Raw genomic sequence first — 21,016 nt, forward strand, 5'->3', positions numbered from 1 at the left:
ATGGAGCTTTTTTTGACTTCCAGTTAAAAAGAATAAGCCTGCGAGCAAGCGACGATGCGAGCGAGTGCTGAAGCATTTGTTTGTAAATGTGTAAACTTACAGTTTGGGGGTGGTATTCCAAAGATAGCTGTGTGCAAATCAGGATTTATAGTCTGTCTGCAGATATGGGAGAATACCTCAAATATATTTCCCCCAGTAGCTGTTGAGAGAGGGACATGTCCAGAACATGTGTCCTACAGAGGCTGGGCTATGGCCACATCTTATATCTCTCTTGAAATTTCCATTGAAGTAAACTGCTAATATGAAGTCCTGGCATCAATTTGAATGAAAATTCGCTGTACAACTGCAGAGGAATGCTTCCTCTCAGAAAAATCAGGATATTTCTGAAAGATGGTGCATCATTCAGTGTTGGATGATAATCGTTCACCTACAATCATGCCCAAGTCATATTTAACTGGGGTACATGCTGCAGCGTGGGTACTATAAAGGCTTCACCATTCCAGGAGAGAATGCTATATTCTCCACCACCGCTCTAAATACCTCTGTGTCTCCCAACTGTTGGTAAGGAGAGGAGAGAGGGGGAACTTGTTTCTCTGTTTTAAACTCTATCGATCCGTAATATGTTTGTGCGAATGGCCATCTTTCAAATTTCAACAATGCTTAATTAATTGCACATCAGTAAATTAATGTTGAAGTCTCACTTTAACTTTTGTTTACAGAGGAAAAGGAGCAAGTTCAATGCCTGTGACTTCCTGGCAGAATGGTTGTACAAGTAAGTGCTGGTGTTTCGGCTGTTCCCTTTCAATCTGTTTCATGTTAAATTGAAAGTGATATACATGCCATATCCTGTTCACCAGAGATGTAAACAGTAGTTTAGCATGTGGTGTCCTTTACTTGCTCATATTGTACATCTGTTTCTAGTAAAGTATAGTATTGCCCATTTAAAGATGAAAGGAAAAAATATAATTTAAATTAATTCTTTTCATTTCATAGCAAGAATAAAAGGAGGGCTGACAAGAAATTCACTGCCTTCAATGAAATCCCCTTTGTTAAATATTGGCTCAAGGATCAGTAAGTACTTATTCAGCCGATTAACGAGAGGCATCTTTCCATTTGTATATGACAGGCTCTTCTAAAGCCAGCAGGCATTGACACAACAGTTACCTCGTAATATGTAGATAATAACAAGAGTCAAAAATGATTTCCCCAAAATAACTTTATTATTTTTGGTTGATAATAGAAAGATCTCAAAATATTTCAGCCTGGAAATTGAATCACACAGTATATGATTTTTCTGCATTGCATTGAAAGCACACACGACCTTGACTAGGGATCTTGCAGCCCATGTGCATTAATTAATTTCCAATACTACTGCCAGTTCTCATGAGCTGTTGTATTAATATCTTCCCTATGCAGTTATATACAGTGTGCTCCGTGGATGGAGGCAAGTCTACTCATCATGCACTCTCTCTAAGTGGATTAACAATCATGGGCTTTGGGAAATCCGGTGGAACTGGACTTGTGAGAATCATGACTACAGAATATTGCAGAGCTGATGCCATCTGTTTGCAACCTTTAAACATTGGATGTTTTATCCAGTTGTACTGACCTCCTACATGGCCAGTGATCTGTCGTGACTACTCTAAGCACATGCTCTCCATCTCTTCTGCTCCTGCCAGGCCTCACCTGTCTTTAATTCCTTCTACCTGCCACAGGTTTCCCTTTTCTCTCTTTATCCAACTCTCAATGATCTTCGACATCCAGGGTTCCCTGTCTTTGCAGGAACACGATAACCCTTATTTCTTACTAAAGACAGACACAAAAAGCTGGAGTAACTCAGCGGGACAGGCAGCATCTCTGGAGAGAAGGAATGGGTGACGTTTAGGGTTGAGACCCTTCTTCAGACTTTTTCTTACTATTTCTCCTTGAAGTGTTTCCCACTGTGCAGATATGGGCTTTCATGCAAGTACAGGTAGCGTTGCTAAAATGCATGTTTGCATGACACTCATTTATACAATGCCAGTGATGAATTCAGGAACCTCCGTGCATTAAGCAAGTCAAAATGGTTATAATGTGTAGGAAAGAACTGCAGATGCTGGTTTAAATCGAAGGTAGACACAAAATGCTGGAGTAACTCAACGAGACAGGCAGCATTTCTGGAGAGAAGGAATGGGTGACATTTCGGGTCGAGACTCTTCTTCAGTCTGAACGAGGGTTATAACCAATTTCAGGTTATTTAAAGGTTATTTTGGAAATAGATCATCAGAACATAAAACTGTCTTGGATTTAAGCAATATGGGATAAAAACCAAGCTGTTTGCATGTTTCCGTTCCCCGCAGTAATCAGACATGGTTGTCTGTGAAGAACACAGCTATGTTCACCCCAGGAGGACATTGAGATAGACATTCACTCACTCTGTCGATATTTGTGCAAGCATACTCTGTGAAACCACGCAACACACAGCCTTTATTACTGAAGCAAAAATAACCGTTATAGCAGAACTACCTCAGAAAACATTAGATAGGTCCTAATGTAATAAAATCGGCCTTCCACCAATTTTACACCTTTATTACTGGAGATTTATTATTTGCCAGAACCACTTTAGAATATATGGTCACTATTCCCAAAATACTCCTCCACTGACACTCCCTCCGAGTTTGACCGGCTTCATTCCCCAAGCTAGTGCCCCTTCCTCATGGATCTATCTAGACTGTGTCAAAAAGCTAGTGCTCCTTCCTCATGGATCTATCTACAAACTGTGTCAAAAAGCTAGTGCCCCTTCCTCATGGATCTATCTAGACTGTGTCAAAAAGCTAGTGCTCCTTCCTCATGGATCTATCTACAAACTGTGTCAAAAAGCTAGTGCCCCTTCCTCATGGATCTATCTAGACTGTGTCAAAAAGCTAGTGCCCCTTCCTCATGGATCTATCTACAAACTGTGTCAAAAAGCTAGTGCCCCTTCCTCATGGATCTATCTACAAACTGTGTCAAAAATCTAGTGCCCCTTCCTCATGGATCTATCTACAAACTGTGTCAAAAAGCTAGTGCCCCTTCCTCATGGATCTATCTACAAACTGTGTCAAAAAGCTAGTGCCCCTTCCTCATGGATCTATCTACAAACTGTGTCAAAAAGCTAGTGCCCCTTCCTCATGGATCTATCTACAAACTGTGTCAAAAATCTTTCTTGACTCTTCTAAAACATTCTGCCTCCTCTGGGCCTTTAACACTACGGAAATCCCAGCTAATATTTGGGGAATTAAAATCTCCCAGTACAATTATCCTGTCCTTATTGCTTCTCTCTAATGGCTGCCAAATATCTGTTTCTGTGTGTCTTGTTGACCGTCGGCTAATTCACCATCTGCAAAATGAACACACACTTTGTGTTTCTCATCACTGCCTATCGGCTTTTAAATATTTTGGTCTAAAGAAACTGCAACTACAATAATTGCAAGTGCCTTTCAATACAAATTGCTTAAATAAATATTGTGCGACTGACAGTTTTATGTATTCATCATGCAATAAAATGCTGTACTATACAATGGATACTCCTCGAAGTCCAAAATTGGCCAGCTGCCCAGGGCATAATCAAAACAATTTGCCTTAATGTATTGCATGTAATTAAGGAATGTTTGAAGGCACATTACAAATATGTGAAAGGAAACAGGTACTGATTTGGGAGGGAAAGATTAGAAGCAATAACATTTTTTGTTTCAATTCAACTAAAGATTGTTTGACGAGATGGTTGAGGGAGTTTGAGTTGAAGAGCAGCGATGGGGTGGCTTACGTTCAGTTACCACCAGCTGCATTAAAGCATGAAGACTTGGTCAGAAAAGTTCAGTGTGCTTGGTGACGACATGAATCTTGTTCAGATGCATCCCGCTGTAAGCAGGTTGAATTCAGCAAAACTTGTGATTAATTGGAATTTGGAATCAGGAGGGGAGAGCCAGGGGTCCATGAACCTATCTTCATTGATGGGACAGCAGTGAAAGAGTTAACTTCTGGGATCCACTTCTTCAGACTGAAGGATCCATGAGCCTGTGTTCATCGACGGGAACTGCTTCATGTTCCTGGGTATACATATGGCTGAATATCTGCCCTGGCCCAGCGCATTTGTGCAATCAGAAAGAAAACTCATCAATGCCTCTACTTCCTCAGAAGAGTTGGTGTGTCACCGACACTATATCTGAATACTCTATCGAACTTCAACAGATAGAGAACATACTGACTGGTTGGTTCAGTAACTTGAATGCCCAGGATCAAAGCATGCTGCAGAAAGCAGTAGACATTGCCCCAATAACCCCGATATTAACCGCCCCAATATCATAAGGATCTACAGGAGTACTGCCTCCAAAAGGCAGTAAACATTACCAAAGACCCCACCATGATGGATGGCACACTCTTGCCATGCCATCTCCATGGAGAAGAAGGTATAGGAAGGAGCCTGCAACATGACCCTCAGGTTCAGGGCCAGCATCTTCCCAGCAATAATCAGGCTCTGGAACACTGCACAACATGATTACAACCCGACCTCAACAACTATAATCAACTATGGACCTTGTTTTGGTCGCACCAAGGACTTTGTTATTTTTGCACATTATGATCCAATTCCCTAGTATTATTGATTATAATTGAGTCAAGAGAGAGTCAAACATGTTTTATTGTTATATGGAACGATGAAATACTTACTTGCAGCAATAAGAATTATATAGAGGAAATTGTATATTTATTTATGTTCCTGTTATTAATTGGCCCGTAAAGATGCAGCAAGTAAGAATTTAGTGAATCTGTTGCTGGGGAATAATTAAACTTGCTTGGCTCTGGACAGTTGAGAGTGCAGTAAGAAGATAGAAAGAAGAAAGACAATTTTTAATTAAAATTCTGATGGATTTAAAATATATCTATTAGTGTCCTTGCATTCAATAGGACTAGCTTAAATTGCAAAGCTCCTGGGGAGCCTGTTGTCGAGTGCATTTAGCAGAGGCTGCATGGTGCTGTAGTCCTGGCGAAGTGGGAGGTAAGAACCGGGCTCCAGCATAAGCCAGTAATCTTGCACGCGGGATTGTGGAAATTCCATGTGTATACAACGTGACTCACCGCTAGTGTTCTGCAACCTGCCAGTGAAGTAGATTTATGTGAAAATCACTCAGGATAGAAAGGATTGTGGAATATCCAATGTTTCTTCAGACTGTTGTGCTGAAATATGTAAATACTTTTCCCAAATACTCTATCAGTAAAGGTCCAGGAATGTGAAGACCTTGCTCCTTGTCAATGACATCGATCCATCAATGTTCTATTTATAAAAAGCTAGATATTCACATATTGAAGAAGATCAATTTTCCATCCGTAATAGTGTCTTTTCAAAATGATTGATGGCTTTGACCGTCTCTCAAGGCAGAGGCTTTGTTTTGCCTTGGGAGATGGCATTTTCTGTGTACGATTTTCAGTGCTTCTTCACCATTTACACTGATCTTTCATTCATCTTCAAATGTAAATTTAAAGACTAGTTACAGAATTCCTCTTACAAGCAATTATACTTATATATTTAATATGAGGCATGTGTAGCTTACAGAAGAAGACATGTAATAAGAAGACTTCAGTGATGTTTCTACCAGTTATTAACTAAATGAGATCTGCAACATTCCAACTTGGAATTTGGTTAATTAGTTGATATTATGTTGTGTGATGCACATACATCTAAGTGACTTTACAGAATATACTTAATATATATCCCATAGTATTATCTACTTGTAACATGCAAATTCTGCCAAATCACTATAAATTGAAATAAGTAGTGTTTAATAAATGATAAAGATGGTGAAATATAATTAGGAAATATTTTAGTTTAAAAATAATTGTTTCACTAATTAAACAGTAGAGCCACTGCTTCAAAGTGCTGGAGACCCCGGTTTGATCATGATCTCGTGCTGTCTGTGTGGAGTTTGCATGTTCTCCCTGTGACTGCTTGAATCTCCTCCGGGTGCTCCAGTCTCCTCCCGTATTTCAAACACGTGCGGGTTTGTAGGTTAATCGTCCCTCTGTAAATTGCCCCTGGTGTGTAGGGAGTGGATGGGAAAGTGGGATAACATAGAAATAGTGTGAATGGGTGATCGATGGTCGGCGTGGACTCTGTGGGTTGAATGGCCTGTTTCCATACTGTATCAATTAAATAAGGGGGAAAAAAACATTCTTCCTTGTGTTCTTAGTTACATTGATAAATATATCCCTTTCATTCAGTAATTGGACAGTTTTTCTGTTAACTGTTAAAGGATAAATAATGGCAAGGCCGACAGTGCTCACCTTTATTAATGGATGTCCCATGGATCGTGCATGTGGAGCAGAGCAGAGCAGAGCGTGTACATTGATGGTTCATGAGGCCACTGTACTTACTGATACACGTAATAGGATGGTTGCTATTTCAGTGTGTCTAATGGTCGATAAGAAGCTTTCACAAAAATGGAGTCTCTTCCTTTCAGATTTTAAAAACTGCTGCAAACTTTAAAAGAAAACTTTTTCCTATTTGCCTCTTTTATCTTCCTCCCTAAATCCAGTATTTCTCTTCTTTCCTCCTTCTTTCTCAACTTTACTTTTAGCCGTAATGTATCTTTCCAACAACATTCACAGAAAATAATCCATTTGTCAGCCTGAGGAGAGAATGTCCTTGTCCCAGGCAGCCTCTTGGAAGTTTAGTGTTACACTTTGGTCCTTGTATAAGATCCAAGTTTAGAGGCAGCAAATTGATTGCCAGTATAAGGTTACTACCTCACCTTGCACTTGGCGTGACATTCTTTACATCCAAGGCATGCTGGCATAAGTAGTCTAATTATAAAGTATTGATGGGCACCACCTGATGGCATGCTGGATCCAGGTACTGGCCTGAAACCCTTGCAGTGTAACCAGATCACATCCATAGAAGCATCATGTGGAAGTAACGTAATTAAAGGTGGATTGGCAATTCTACATTGCTCTTTGGTGCAATGATATTATGTACATAACTGAACAGTGTGAAGACTGCAATCAAGAGTCTGCAGAATGCTGGAAGGACTGAACAGGTGAAGAGCTTCAGTGAGGCAGATTATTAAGGGGTTGGACACGTTAGAGGCAGGAAACATATTCCCAATGTTGGGGGAGTCCAGGACAAAGGGCCACAGTTTAAGAATAAGGGGTAGGCCATTTAGAACTGAGATGAGGAAAAACTTTTTCAGTCAGAGAGTTGTGAATCTGTGGAATTCTCTGCCTCAGAAGGCAGTGGAGGCCAATTCTCTGAATGCATTCAAGAGAGAGCTAGATAGAGCTCTTAAGGATAGCGGAGTCAGGGGGTATGGGGAGAAGGCAGGAACGGGGTACTGATTGAGAATGATCAGCCATGATCACATTGAATGGCGGTGCTGGCTCGAAGAGCCGAATGGCCTCCTCCTGCACCTATTATCTATTGTTTATAGAGGTACAGGGTGAGGTTTTGGTTCAAACCCGGCATCAGGACTCGCTGATGTTGGGCCTCCATCACTGACATTGAAGTCACAGTGGTGGCTGGAGATGACATTGTCAGCAATGCTTGCTGCAAGAAAGACAGATTCCACCGGGAGGACCCACTGTCTGACAAGTTAATATCGTTAAAACTGATACCAACTGAAAGAGAAACATATCATTCTACAAAGAGAGATGACAGCTCAGAGAGCGGACAGAATATCAAAACCACAACAGAATGAAGGAAAGGCTATAAAATGATGAGGCATAGATAGGGCAAACAGTCAGAACCTTTCTCCCAGGGGTGGAAATAAGACTAGAGGGCATTGCTTTCAGGTAAGAGTTACAGTTACAGTTTAGTTTATTGCTACATGTACCGAGGTACAGTGAAAAGCTTTTGTTGCGTGCTAACTGGTCTGCGGAAAGACAATACATGATTACAATCGAGCCGTTCACAGTGTTTAGAGGGACATAGTATAAAGTTATGTAGGGCAGGTTTTTTTACACAGAGGGTGGTGGGTGCCTGGAACGTGCTGATAGGGGTGGTGGTGGTGGAGGCAGATACAATAATGGCGTTTAAGAGGCACTGGGAAGTGTGGGAAGTGGAGGGACGTGAATCACGTGCAGGCAGAGGAGATCATGTTTGGCATAGACATGCGTTCCTGTGCTGTAGCGGTGGGCGTGAAGGGCCCGTTTCCATGTTGTATGATCTATGCCTTTAATAAGTTTGTTTCATTTTGCTTCAGCCCTAGGCCGCCAATCCCTCTGTCTCTTACATTGTCAGAAGAGGAAGCAGCCCTGATCATTCAGTCTTTCTGGAGAGGATATCGGGTAATGTCCTTCGCCTCATGCTTTCTTTTGGATCTCCGTGAGGGGGCTTTGCTTTCCTCAATTCCCATAGACTGTAAAGTTACTGTCATATACTTTTAGGTCATGTAATATTTACCATTTTGCAAAGACGGATTGTGTGTACATTTACCGTCTGCTCTCAGCCAGTAGGCAGTTCCAGTCCTCATTCAAGGAATGGTTTCTTAATGAACACCAATTAAACAGTAGGATGGAGTTGAATATTCAGAGATTATTTAGGCTGTGAATTTAAACTAAAACTATTTCTCCCCTCTCAGCTGAATGTAAAAACTAAAATCACCAACGACTCAAGAAGCACCGAGCTATCTCGACTCTCAACTCTTACTTTCTCTCTCATCCTTTGTGCCCTGGTTTATAAACTAGTTTCACCAGAATAACTGAAACTATTTGAGCTGCCCCACGAGGAATTACAGATGCTTGTTTACAAAAAAAGACACAAAGTTCCATAGTAACTCAGTTACTGAGGCAGCAACTCTGGAGAACATGGAGAGGTGTTGTTTCAGATCGGGTCACAAGGAACTGCAGAGGTATGAAACGTCACCTATCCATGTTCTCCACAGATGATGCCTGACCCGCTGAGTTACTCCAGCACTCTGTGAAACGTCACCTATCCATGTTCCCCACAGATGCTGCCTGACCCGCTGAGTTACTCCAGCACTTTGCACCTTTTTTTTAGCTGGCCCACAGTGCACCGTGTCGTGGAGCACATTTAACAGAATATCACTGGCTGGAGATCTTGCTCAAACCACCAGGTGCTCCCTTATATCCATATGTTAAACTAGTTTAACGCTCATTAATAGGCGTTTATTTCCAATTTTCTGTATGCTTTACCTCTGAAACCTGTCATGTGCATTAGTATGGTGAAGTATAGTGAAAGTCTTGCTTGAAGCTGTTGGTAAAACAGAAATTCACCCTTGCAGAATTCACAAATCAGTACCCAAACATTTGTATTTTGGAATAAAATTCACTCTGATAGAATTGATATGAAAAAATCTAAATAACTACAAACTTTACTCTTTTTCAACTCTCATTTCTTGACGCGTGCACAGAGAAAACCGTGATGCAGACTTTTCTCAAACACACTGTCCCCTTAACGCCAGCCCATCTGTATTGGGAAAGGCAGAAAGATGAAAGTTATTTTAGAATAGTTCAAGGTAAAATGTACACAGATTAAGTGAGAAAGCACAAATAATGTAAACAAAAGTGAAATAAAACAATATTGTGAGTCAATCGTGAGAAAGTAGACTCCTGGGCTGTGGGTGGTGTGGCCCCAGCTATCAGTGCAGTCTGATGCACAACGCAGGCTGGAGCAGTGGCCCCAGCTATCAGTGCAGTCTGATGCAGAACACAGGCTGGGTCTGGAACAGTGGCTCGGTATCAGTGCAGTCTGATGCACAGCGCAGGCTGGAGCAGTGGCCCCAGCTATCAGTGCAGTCTGATGCACCACACAGGCTGGGTCTGGAACAGTGGCCCCAGCTATCAGTGCAGTCTGATGCACCACACAGGCTGGGTCTGGAACAGTGGCCCCAGCTATCAGTGCAGTCTGATGCAGAACACAGGCTGGGTCTGGAACAGTGGCTCGGTATCAGTGCAGTCTGATGCACAACGCAGGCTGGAGCAGTGGCCCCAGCTATCAGTGCAGTCTGATGCACAACGCAGGCTGGAGCAGTGGCCCCAGCTATCAGTGCAGTCTGATGCACCACACAGGCTGGGTCTGGAACAGTGGCCCCAGCTATCAGTGCAGTCTGATGCACCACGCAGGCTGGGTCTGGAACAGTGGCCCCAGCTATCAGTGCAGTCTGATGCACCACACAGGCTGGGGCTGGTGCAGCTTCCAATGTCCCATTGAGCATTATGTAAGTCAGCTGTGACATTGAAGTAACTGCAGTGTACCTGCGCTCGCTGCATTCAGATTTCTGTTTGAAGTTTTACTGCAGTCTTCATACTGTCAGCATCCGTTATCATGGTTGGAGTGTCCATCATTGCGTTTTTAAATAACAGATTGATTTTTTTTTAAACTGCTTTTCATAATAGGTTTTACCTGCAGTGGACAATTTATTCATTGTTTCTGGTTAATTGGTGCAGCAGAATATCAACATTTTGTTTAATACACAATATTAATACCTTGATACACGTGACAATAAACTAAACTCAAATTCAGCAATTACTTTCATAGAAAAAAAGACACAAAGTGCAGAAGTATCTCAGCAGGTCAGACAGCATCTGTGGAGAACATAGATAGGTGACGTTTTGGGTCGAGACCAGATGATTGTGGTGGTGGGGAGGGAGGGAGGAAGGGAGAAAGCTGGAAGAGAGGAGAGGCAGGACGAAGCTTGGTGAGTGATAGGTGGTCACAGGGAGGGACGGAGGCTTGCTGCGTCCCACAGGCTTGCTGTTACAAAGCCCAAACAAACAAACCAGCTTGCAGCCACCATGTTATGTCATTTGGTCTAACTGTCAGAGATGTTCCCTTTGTTCTGCTCATCCCTGCCCCATCATCTCTGCAATGAAAACTATTCTGCTTGCTCCCTATCCAGTTCTGACAAATGGTCTAGGACTTCAAATTTAACTCTTTTCCTTTTCAATGATGCTGCCTGCCCTGCTGAATATTTCCAGCATTTTTTGCTTTATTCTAGATTTGCAGCACCTGCAGTTCCTGATTTCCAGTTTCTGGGTATGTGCTATAAATTAAGGCAGTAATGGAGACGCGTCAGAGTAGATCAGAGCTTGCTTTCAAATAAGCCTGAAATAAGCCGTGCACTGCTAGGTTTGACATTGTAATGTGGGTTTTATGATTCCAGGTTCGCTGTGACGCTGAGATACAAGAACTACGCCAGTGGCAGAGACAGCTGAGAGAAGGGAAACGAGGATACATGAGAAAGATCATGAAATTTTGGGCTGATCAGGAATCGAAAGGTAAGATGAGTTTGTATCTTTTTCTAATGAGTATCATGAAAAGCCACACATTCAAATGCGAGTGTATCGTTCAACACGATGGGCTCATCAGATACCAAGTGATGGTACATCCTGGACACAATATATGGGAAATATGATTGCCCTGGACTTCCGAGTGGGAAAAGCACACAGTGGTCCATTCTTTAAGGCAACCTTCTGAGATTTACAGAAGATAAAAATCCAAACACAAATGTACATTAGCATTCATTAGCAATAAAGAATCCCAGTCAAACCTGGCGGCTTGTCATTGATGCAATGTCATTGTAGCTCCGTGTGGACTTCTCCCAGATCCTCAAGCTAAAGGAGTAAGAATTGGAGGTTTCTCCAATGGGACTGAAAATTACACGAGCTCTTCATGGTTCCCTGAAAGCGGTGGTCACAGAGAATGTTGCCACGAGTTTGTGATTGGCTTGATCACTCAGCTTCTGATATTGGAATTTTAGTGTGGCACAGGATCAATATACTTCAGTGCACAGGTCAATTCAAGTACATCTATTTAACAGGCTTAGTGGCTGCTGAATATTTATTTGAGCGTTTTTGTAAACACCAAGGACCCAAAGAAAATTGAAATGGTGCCAAGGCGGCTGCACCAAGCCCACTCCACCCCTCTTCTACATTTGTTTATTCTTCAGAGAGGCCCAGGAAAGGATGGCCAATGTTTCCTGACCTCCTGGCACAGCCAGTCAATGGAGACACGGGATTGCAGATGCTGCGATCTGGAGCAGAAAACAAGCTGGAGGAGAAACTCAGTTGGTCAGGCAGCATCTGTGGAGGCAGCGGAATGGTTCAGTTTGTCAGGCAGCATCTGTAGAGGCAGAGGAATGGTTGACGTTTTGGATCACAACTCTGCATCAGGACTCGCCATTGCGCTGCCTTCAATATGAATTGGTTGTAGAATGTGGGCACTGCTGGATTGTAAAACACTTGCTGAATGTTGTAGCAGTCTGGGCTGAGGGAGGTGACTGAATACCGTGTAGACAGTCTGCAGACATCATGTCGCCTGTCTGAAGAAGGGTCTCGACCCAAAAAGCCACACATTCCTTCTCTCCAGAGGTACTGCCTGTCCTGTTGAGTCACTCCAGCATTTTTTGTCTATCTTCAGTGTAAACCAGCATCTGCAGTTCCGACACATGACACCTGCCCTGAGTGTCCTTTCAAGTCCCTGGGTCACCAACAAACCAAAGCAGTGTAGTCCTGATGGAACAGTGAGCTGCGGGTGAGGTAGTTGTACACAGAGGACGCTGCTGCTAATGGCGAGGCCGAGAAGCATGTGATGCCATCTGGAGCCCTCCACAAGCCAAACTGACAGAAGTAACGAAGCCCATCACAAAACAAACCCCATCAGGAGTAACGAAGCCCATCACAAAACAAACCCCATCAGGAGTAACGAAGCCCATCACAAAACAAACCCCATCAGGAGTAACGAAGCCCATCACAAAACAAACCCCATCAGGAGTAACGAAGCCCATCACAAAACAAACCCCATCAGAAGTAACGAAGCCCATCACAAAACAAACCCCATCAGGAAAAGACCAGAATCACTTAAACTTGCCCAACATTGCCTCTTTCATGTTATTGAATGGAAACTAGGTTTCCCTCCAATCTAGTTTCCAGGCTTGTATGCCTTCATAAAGTTCTTCCAACATGACCATTTGTTCATTATTGCCTGGTTTTGGGATTGTACCAGAGATTTCTGTGTATGTTTAACCTGGGAGAGAAGCTATGATTTTCAGTTTTTATAATAACCTATTCCAGTTAAATACTATCAGTGCAACCTGCCTTCATGTCCTCTGTGCTGTTGGTGTGTGTGGCCTTTCTGCATAAAGCGCACAGCAGTCTCACTGAGAACTCGTGTCAGCTGCTATTTTCAGCTGTTGTATTAAATATCTGGTGAAAGTCAGAGTTCAGGTTTCACTGAGTCAGACCCTGTTCTAAATCCATGTATTAGCGATTCTTCAAGGACAGGGTACGGTTACGTGCTTGCATGGCTGTGTTCATTTCGCTTTTAGAGATCTGAATACTTTGACAAGATTTTTTAAATTCCTCACTGCTGTGATCCTAGAGTAACGCGACTATTTATTGGTCACCCCAGTTGTCCTTTAGATGGAGGGTGACTGCTGTCCAGATCTGTTGTCACCCTCACCACTGTGCACACCTGCTCACCCCACTGTTCACCACTGAGCACGCCTGCTCACCGCACTGTTCACCACTGAGCACGCCTGCTCACCACACTTCACCACTGAGCACGCCCGCTCACCGCTCTGCACGCCTCTCTCTCTGCACGCCTCTCTCTGCACGCCTCTCTGCTCACCTCTCTCTCTGCTCACCTCTCTCTCTGCATGCCTCTCTCTGCATGCCTCTCTCTGCATGCCTCTCTCTGCATGCCTGTCTCTGCTCTCTATCTCTGCTCACCTCTCTCTCTGCTCACCTCTCTCTGCACGCCTCTCTCTGCACGCCTGTCTGCTCTCTATCTCTGCTCACCTCTCTCTCTGCACGCCTGTCTCTGCTCTCTATCTCTGCTCACCTCTCTCTCTGCTCACCTCTCTCTCTGCTCACCTCTCTCTGGTCACCATCTTAAACTTCTTAAGACAGAAGTTTAAGATGAGAGAGATAGATTGAAGGGAATGTGTGGGGCAGTTTTGTTTACATGGAGCTGTAAATGCACTGTTGATGGTAGCAGGTACATTAGAGGTAAGGTACATGGATATGCTGGGAATGGAGAGATATGGAGCATGCGCAGGCAGAAGAGATTCCTTTATCTTGACATCATGTTCAGCACATTGTGGATGTTCCTGCACTCATTCATGTTTTAAGACATAAATTCTATTTTTACTCATTGCCCAGCAATACAGAAAACATTACGGTCAATATTTCAGAAATTAATGTATGGTTACAACTTGCTTTTGTTTGACTTTACAGTGGGGCAATCAATGGAGGAAGAGGTGGGGGAGGTTCCACCACCCAGCCCTGCCGAGGAGCCCATTAGAAAGCTCACCCCGTATGAGATACTCCTGAAAATCAGAAAGGACTGTACTTAAAGGGCCAACACTCTTCCTTTCTTGGTGAGGTACTTTACATTTCAAATCAGACAGTGGAGATCTGACCTCACAGTAATTGCATTTTAATACCATTTTGAAAATAAAACTTTTGTACATGCCTTAAATATGGTCAATGTATAACTTGCCCATTTCACACATACACACTAAACAGAGTACTGGCACAGAGTGATTGTCAGAGATATTCTGGCATGCATGCACTATGTTTGCATTATATCCAGTTTAGAAAACAGTTTGGAACAGACATGTCAACACATTGGCCGGTCATCTGAGTTTTAAATAAAATCTGCAGTTGTACCAGAGACAGGCACAAAATTAAATATAGGCTTTGCATCATTATTGCAAAAGAGCAAACAACTATTTTTAAAAAAGATAGACACAAAATGCTGACATTTTGTGAACATTATCTGTAAAGCTGTGTAGCAATGAAGTGTATTTTTCACCAAGGAGTTTAAAGTCATAATATACTAAACTTAAATGTACATTATATACGTGATCTAGTAATCTGATGAATCACCTGTGGGTTTTGGGTGGTGACATTTTACCCAAGTGGATTCATGTGATAATTGAGGAAGACATTTACACAAACTTATAACATTTACACGATCGTAATCTTTTCTCCCACCTTGTGACCAGAGGTATGGGATTAACAAAACTGCTTGCATACAAAGCCTACCGGTGTTTTAATTATTAAAACATCCCTGTCTGACTTTCTTCCAGTATACAGCACACATGCACCACACACTGAATCTTCAATGCCAAGGAAAAATATTACTGTTTACTCATTTATAGAAAAAGCTACACTTGAAACAGTAAATTGATATATTTTTATTTATATTGTGGCTTTTCTGTTGGATAATGTGAAATGCCAAAACATATAGAAATACTGAAGTTATGTTCTTTTGCAATGAGCTCGTCCCCACTACCACACACATTACTGCTGCTGCAGTTAATTCATATCAAAGATAAACAAGTTACCCTCATCTCCTCCAGGGAGTTTAACTGTTGGATATTGGTTTTGCAGAAAAGAAGCAATGTTGAAAGTTACACACTGCCATAATTTATTAAATGTAAAGCACTCTATATTTATTTACATCAACACAAATGATTCCTTCAGCATCATTCTGGTGGTTTTCATTTAAAGGCTCGCAGCTTTAAAGGAAAGAGTACTTGGCGTGTACAGCCTACTAGCTTCACTGTACACCCCTATTTAAAAAGGTCAGTTGTGAATAAACTTCCATGTGGCTGGGCTTCAAGCAGCCTGTAGTGGTTTCACACCACCAGCTTCCACTCGGACTGCAGCCTGTCCATCGCCCAGCTGCAGTTTGCTCACAGCATCATCAGCCGTGCCTTCACCAGAGGTGTCTTCCTGTATAGTTGGGAGGAGCAGATGGAATCTGCAGAACACGATGAACATTAGAGTCATGAACATGGTAGCGCCACTCTGCAGAACACGATGAACAGGGGAGCGCCACTCTGCAGGACACGATGTACAGGGGAGCGCTACTCTGCAGGACACGATGAACAGGGGAGCGCCACTCTGCAGGACACGATGAACATTAGAGTCATGAACAGGGGAGCGCCACTCTGCAGGACACGATGAACATTAGAGTCATGAACAGGGGAGCGCCACTCTGCAGGACACGATGTACAGGGGAGCGCCACTCTGCAGGACACGATGAACAGCCATGAACAGGGTAGCGCCACTCTGCAGGACACGATGAACAGCCATGAACAGGGTAGCGCCACTCTGCAGGACACGATGAACATTAGAGTCATGAACAGGGTAGCGCCACTCTGCAGGACACGATGAACAGCCATGAACAGGGTAGCGCCACTCTGCAGGACACGATGAACATGGGCATGACCAGGGTAGCGCCACTCTGCAGAACACGATGAACATTAGAGTCATGACCAGCGGAGCGCCACTCTGAAGCTAAGTTTGGCAATTGGTAGTTGTACATAACGCGAGTTATACAATACACAGTTGGACGACGGATAATGACACCCAAGCACCCGGTCCACTGGGTCCACACCAAAGATACTAGAGAAGCAAGATAGACCACTCGACCCCAATAACCGTAGTGTGTCACGGCACCATTTTAGTCGGCAGAAACTTGCAGAAACATTTTAAAAGAAAAATAACAAAAATCTGTGGATTAATAGATGAGATATATTCTGCATTTTAATGGTATCATCACACACACTGTTCCCCCAAAACACTGATTACACTGCGAACGGCGGGTTTTGCCTACTAAAATGGCGGACGTTATGCTCCTTTGCGTACTACACTTCAGTATAGGCGATTTCAACGGAGTGGTCCATCTTGTTCCTCTAGTATCTTTGGTCCACACACACCATCTCACGGTGGGATCCCACTCAGCCTCGTCTTCCTCCCCTCTCGCATGCCCATCAACTCCTCATTGATTCTGCTGGACATTAATGTGCTGATTCTCCTGGTGAAGTTGCATTGAGGGTCATTTAATCACCAATTAACCTCCTGGTCTAGAGTCATACAGTGTGGAAACAGGGTCTTTGGCCAAACACTTTCATGCTAACCAAGATACCCCATCTACGCTAGTCACACCTGCCTGTGTTTGGCCCATATCACTCTAACCACCACTCCATCCATGTTATAGTCCAAGTGTCTCTTCAATATTGACACAAGGAACTACAGATTCTGGTTTACCAAAAAAGACAAAATGCTGGAGTAACTCAGTGGCTATGGATAAGTAATGTTTTAGGTCAGGACCCATCTTCAGACTCAGAGCTTCTGAAGAAGGATCTTGACCTGAAACATCACCTATCCATGTTCTTCATGCCAAGCTTTGTCCTGCCTCTCCCCTTTTCCAGCTTTCCACAGTCTTTAGAACAGTCTCCTATCCATGTTCTCCAGAGATGTTGCCTGACCCAGAAGGTATCACAAAATGCTGGAGTAACTCAGCAAGTCAGGCAGCATCACAGGAGGGAAGGAATGGGTGACGTTTCGGTTCAAGACCCTTCTTCAGTCTGAAGAAGGGTCTCGACCCGAAACGTCACCCATTCCTTCTCTCCTGAGATGCTGCCTGACCTGCTGAGTTACTCCAGCATTTTTTGATACCTTTGATTTGTACCAGCATCTGCAGTTATTTTCCTACACTGCCTGACCCAGAGTTACTTCAGCACTTTGTATCTTTTTTTTTGTCTTCTAAATATTATTATACCTGCCTCAACTACCTCCTCTAGCGGCTCGTTCCATATATCTCCCGCCCTCTGCGTGGAAAACGGTGCCTCTCAGGTTCCTATTAATTCTTTCCCCTCTCACCTGTTCCCTCTAGTTCTTGCTTCTCCTATTCTGTACATTCACTCCAGCTATTTCCCTCTTTATTTTATACACATCTATAAGATCACTCCACAGCCTTCTGCACAGCCCAGGAATAAAGTCATAGCCTCTCTAGCCTGCCCAACTTCTTCTGACAGCTCAGGCTTCTGATTTCTGGCAACATCCTCATAAAACTCTGTTCTCTTCCCAGCTTGTCTTTGGGATGTGGGAGGAATCCTTGGCCTGGGGAACTATTCCATGACACCTGTGGTCAGGAGGTGAGTTTTTGGAGTGCGGCTCCAGTACTAACTGCTGTGCCAACATGCAACCGTGGGGCAAATGTTCACAGCTCATGTCACAGGAGCAGAATTGGACCAATCGGCCCCATCATGTCCACTCTGCCATTCAATCATGGCTGATCGCTCTACCCCATCCTCCTGCCTTGACATCGTAATGCTGGACGCCCTTAACCAATGCTTAACCAAGAACCTGTCAATCTCCGCTTTAAAAATACCCCATGACTTGGCCTCCACAGCCGTCTGTGGCAATGAATTCCACAGATTCACCGCCCTCTGGCTAAAGAAATTCCTCATCTCCTTTCTAAAAGTACGTACTTTAATTCTGAGGCTGTTCTCTCTGGTTCTAGACTCTCCCACTAGTGGAAACATCCTCTCCACATCTACTCTATCCAGGACTTTTTACATTACTAATCAAACTGAGCACAAAAATTAAATCAAGATTATTGTAGCAATAGAGGAAATATTTCTGTAGAACTGCACAGTTAAAAGGTAAATTTGCAAAATAGTGAAACACAAGATGGCATTTTGTATTTCAAAGTCACAGCGAGCTTACTGCTGACATTATTTATAGGCATGATGACGTGGCAGCATGCCAAGGGGTAGTTGGTGGAGTAATACCATTCCCCTGAAGTTGCCTGACTCTGCTGCTAATCCAGTGGACATGGCACGTTGCCATTCGCTTCACCTGCATCCACCGATGTGGAGCTGCTGCCTTGTGGTGCAGATTACATGCAGGGGACGAGAGAATGCACACATTGGTTCAATTTGAAAGCCAGGGGGAAAGAACCCTACTGCGGCACTACGAGAGTAAGTGGAGGAAGTCAACGGGTCAGGCAACATCTGTAGAAGGAGTGGACAGATGACGTTTCAGGTTGAGGCCCTTCATCTAGATTCCTACTACACACTTCACTGCCCATTTCACACACAATGCTGCCTGACCCACTGCTTCCCCTTATTGCTACAGATTCTAGCATCTGCCGTCTCTTGTGCCTCCACGACATTGAAACTGCCTGCCTCTAAAATAGTTGTTCATTTTAAACGCTCTTTGATGGTGGCTTAATTGAATCTTGTTTTGAAGGACATCAAGATTTCTCAAAGCTAAAACTATTTGTAAAATTGAGCGTAGCAGCCTTAAAAAAGCTGGGTGATTAAAACTGCCTGATTTATCGATAAAATCCAGACCATTTCAAAGTTATCTTTAAAGTTTTTGCTTCCACTCAACTTTTGGAATTACAAGTATTCTTATTGGAAGACTATTTTAAAAGATGAGTCGCATTGTTGTTCGTGTATTCCACATAAATTAGACAGGCTGGCCCATCCCTCACAGTAGTGGGAATGTTTTCAGTTATCTTTTGGCAAGAAAGTGGATGGGTTAGAAGATTAGTCATGATCTTACTGAATTTCAAACAGGCTCAAGGGAATGTCTGGTCAACTTATTTATTCATACTTTGAATAAACTCAAACATTCCATTATGAAGGAGATGAGGAGGAATTTCTTTAGTCAGAGGGCGGTGAATCTGTGGAATTCATTGCCACAGACGGCTGTGGAGGCCACAAGTCAGTGGATATATTTAAGGCAGAGTTAGATAGATTCTTGATTAGTACGGGTGTCAGGGGTTATGGGGAGAAGGCAGGAGAATGGGGTTAGGAGGGAGAGATAGATCAGCCGTGATTGAATGGCGGAGTGGACTTGATGGGCCGAATGTCCTCATTACACACCTATCACTTATGACCTTATGACTTTATGGAAACATAGAAAATAGGAGCAGGAGTAGGCCATTCGGCCCTTCGAGCCAGCACCGCCATTCAATATGATCATGGCTGATCATCCAAAATCAGTACCCCGTTCCTGCTTTTTCACACAGAAAACTGATGACAATTTATGTATCTTTTATTTATAATGAATGATGTCTTGCTATCCACTTTGCTGCTGTAACACTGTAAATTTCCCCGGGGTGGGACGAATAAAGGAATATATTATATTATTATATTATTCCCCATTACCCTTGATTCTTTTAGCCCTAAGAGCTCATTCTAACTCTCTCTTGAAAAACGTATGACCTTATTTTATATAAAAATAGACATTTTCAATTAGAATTCGGAATACTGAATGCCTGCAAAATGCAGAAGAATCAACGACTTACATTTCCGCCATTGAGCACCACTGCCATCTCGGTGGGTTGGTAAACATTACTGCGCAGCTGAATGTTGGGCCTGTGCCCCAGGCTCCCATTGCGAAACCCAGACTTAAAGGCTGCACAGGGAAGGCAGGAGAGAAAATACCGTTTGCCCAGACTCAAAACCAAGGCAAGAAGAATACAACCTATCTTCAACCCTGAACATCTGTCACACATTTAAACGTAATGCGGAAAACCTTTTGTTGCACAACTCCGACTGAACGAGCCAGCTATGTTGGCCTCTGTTAACAGCTTAGCATTTGGAAAACATTTTCTATAAAGAATAGTCATGGAATATTAATGGCACAGGAGGCCAATGTGCCCAGCCAGTGTTTAAAAAACTTTAACAACAGTCAAGTATTTAACAGTTTTTCCTATAAAAATAAACTAAATTAAGTTGATAGAGTCACAGAGTGTGGAAACATGCCCTTCAGCCCAACTTGTACAAGCCAACCAAGATGCTCCACCTAAGATAATCCCATTTGACTGTGTTTTGCCAATATTCCTCTAAGCCATTCCTATCCATGTCACTGTCCAAATGTCTTTTAAATGTTACATAGAAACATAGATAATAGGTGCAGGACGAGGCCATTTAGCCCTTCGAGCCAGCACCGCCATTCATTGTGATCTTGGCTGATCGTCCCTAATCAATAACCTGTGCCTGCCTTCTCCCCATATCCCTTGATTCCACTAGCCCCTAGAGCTCTATCTAACTCTCTCTTAAATCCATTCAGTGATTTGGCCTCCGCTGCCCTCTGTGGCAGAGAATTCCACAAATTCACAACTCTCTGGGTGAAAAAGTTTTTTCTCACCTCAGTTTTAAATGGCCTCCCCTTTATTCTAAGACTGTGGCCCCTGGTTCTGGACTCCCCCAACATTGGAAACATTTTTCCTGCA

General features: G+C 43.2%; 2 protein-coding genes across 4 annotated transcripts in view; one reads left to right on the forward strand and one right to left on the reverse strand.

Annotated features, from left to right (window-relative positions):
* iqck (IQ motif containing K) overlaps positions 1-14,478 on the forward strand; it is a 27,745-nt gene extending 13,267 nt beyond the window's left edge. Inside the window, exons 5-9 of one of the 2 annotated variants that reach the window (XM_078417556.1) lie at positions 720-772; positions 994-1,071; positions 8,211-8,295; positions 11,133-11,247; positions 14,206-14,477. In XM_078417556.1, the coding sequence (XP_078273682.1) occupies positions 720-772; positions 994-1,071; positions 8,211-8,295; positions 11,133-11,247; positions 14,206-14,324 (450 nt within the window). In that variant the 3' untranslated portion in view covers positions 14,325-14,477. Of the gene's footprint in view, positions 1-719; positions 773-993; positions 1,072-8,210; positions 8,296-11,132; positions 11,248-14,205 lie in introns of both variants that reach the window. The other variant, XM_078417557.1, reaches the window with a different exon arrangement.
* Positions 14,392-21,016, reverse strand: part of gprc5ba (G protein-coupled receptor, class C, group 5, member Ba) — a 14,438-nt gene continuing 7,813 nt past the window's right edge. For both annotated transcript variants that reach the window (XM_078417555.1, XM_078417553.1), the window contains exons 3-4: positions 20,087-20,196; positions 14,392-15,739 (exon numbers count right to left, since the gene is read on the reverse strand). In XM_078417555.1, coding sequence (XP_078273681.1) covers positions 15,695-15,739; positions 20,087-20,196 — 155 coding nt within the window. In that variant the 3' untranslated portion in view covers positions 14,392-15,694. The remainder of the gene's footprint in view (positions 15,740-20,086; positions 20,197-21,016) is intronic.

This window comes from Rhinoraja longicauda, chromosome 21, assembly GCF_053455715.1.
Source record: "Rhinoraja longicauda isolate Sanriku21f chromosome 21, sRhiLon1.1, whole genome shotgun sequence".
Lineage (NCBI taxonomy): Eukaryota > Metazoa > Chordata > Chondrichthyes > Rajiformes > Arhynchobatidae > Rhinoraja > Rhinoraja longicauda.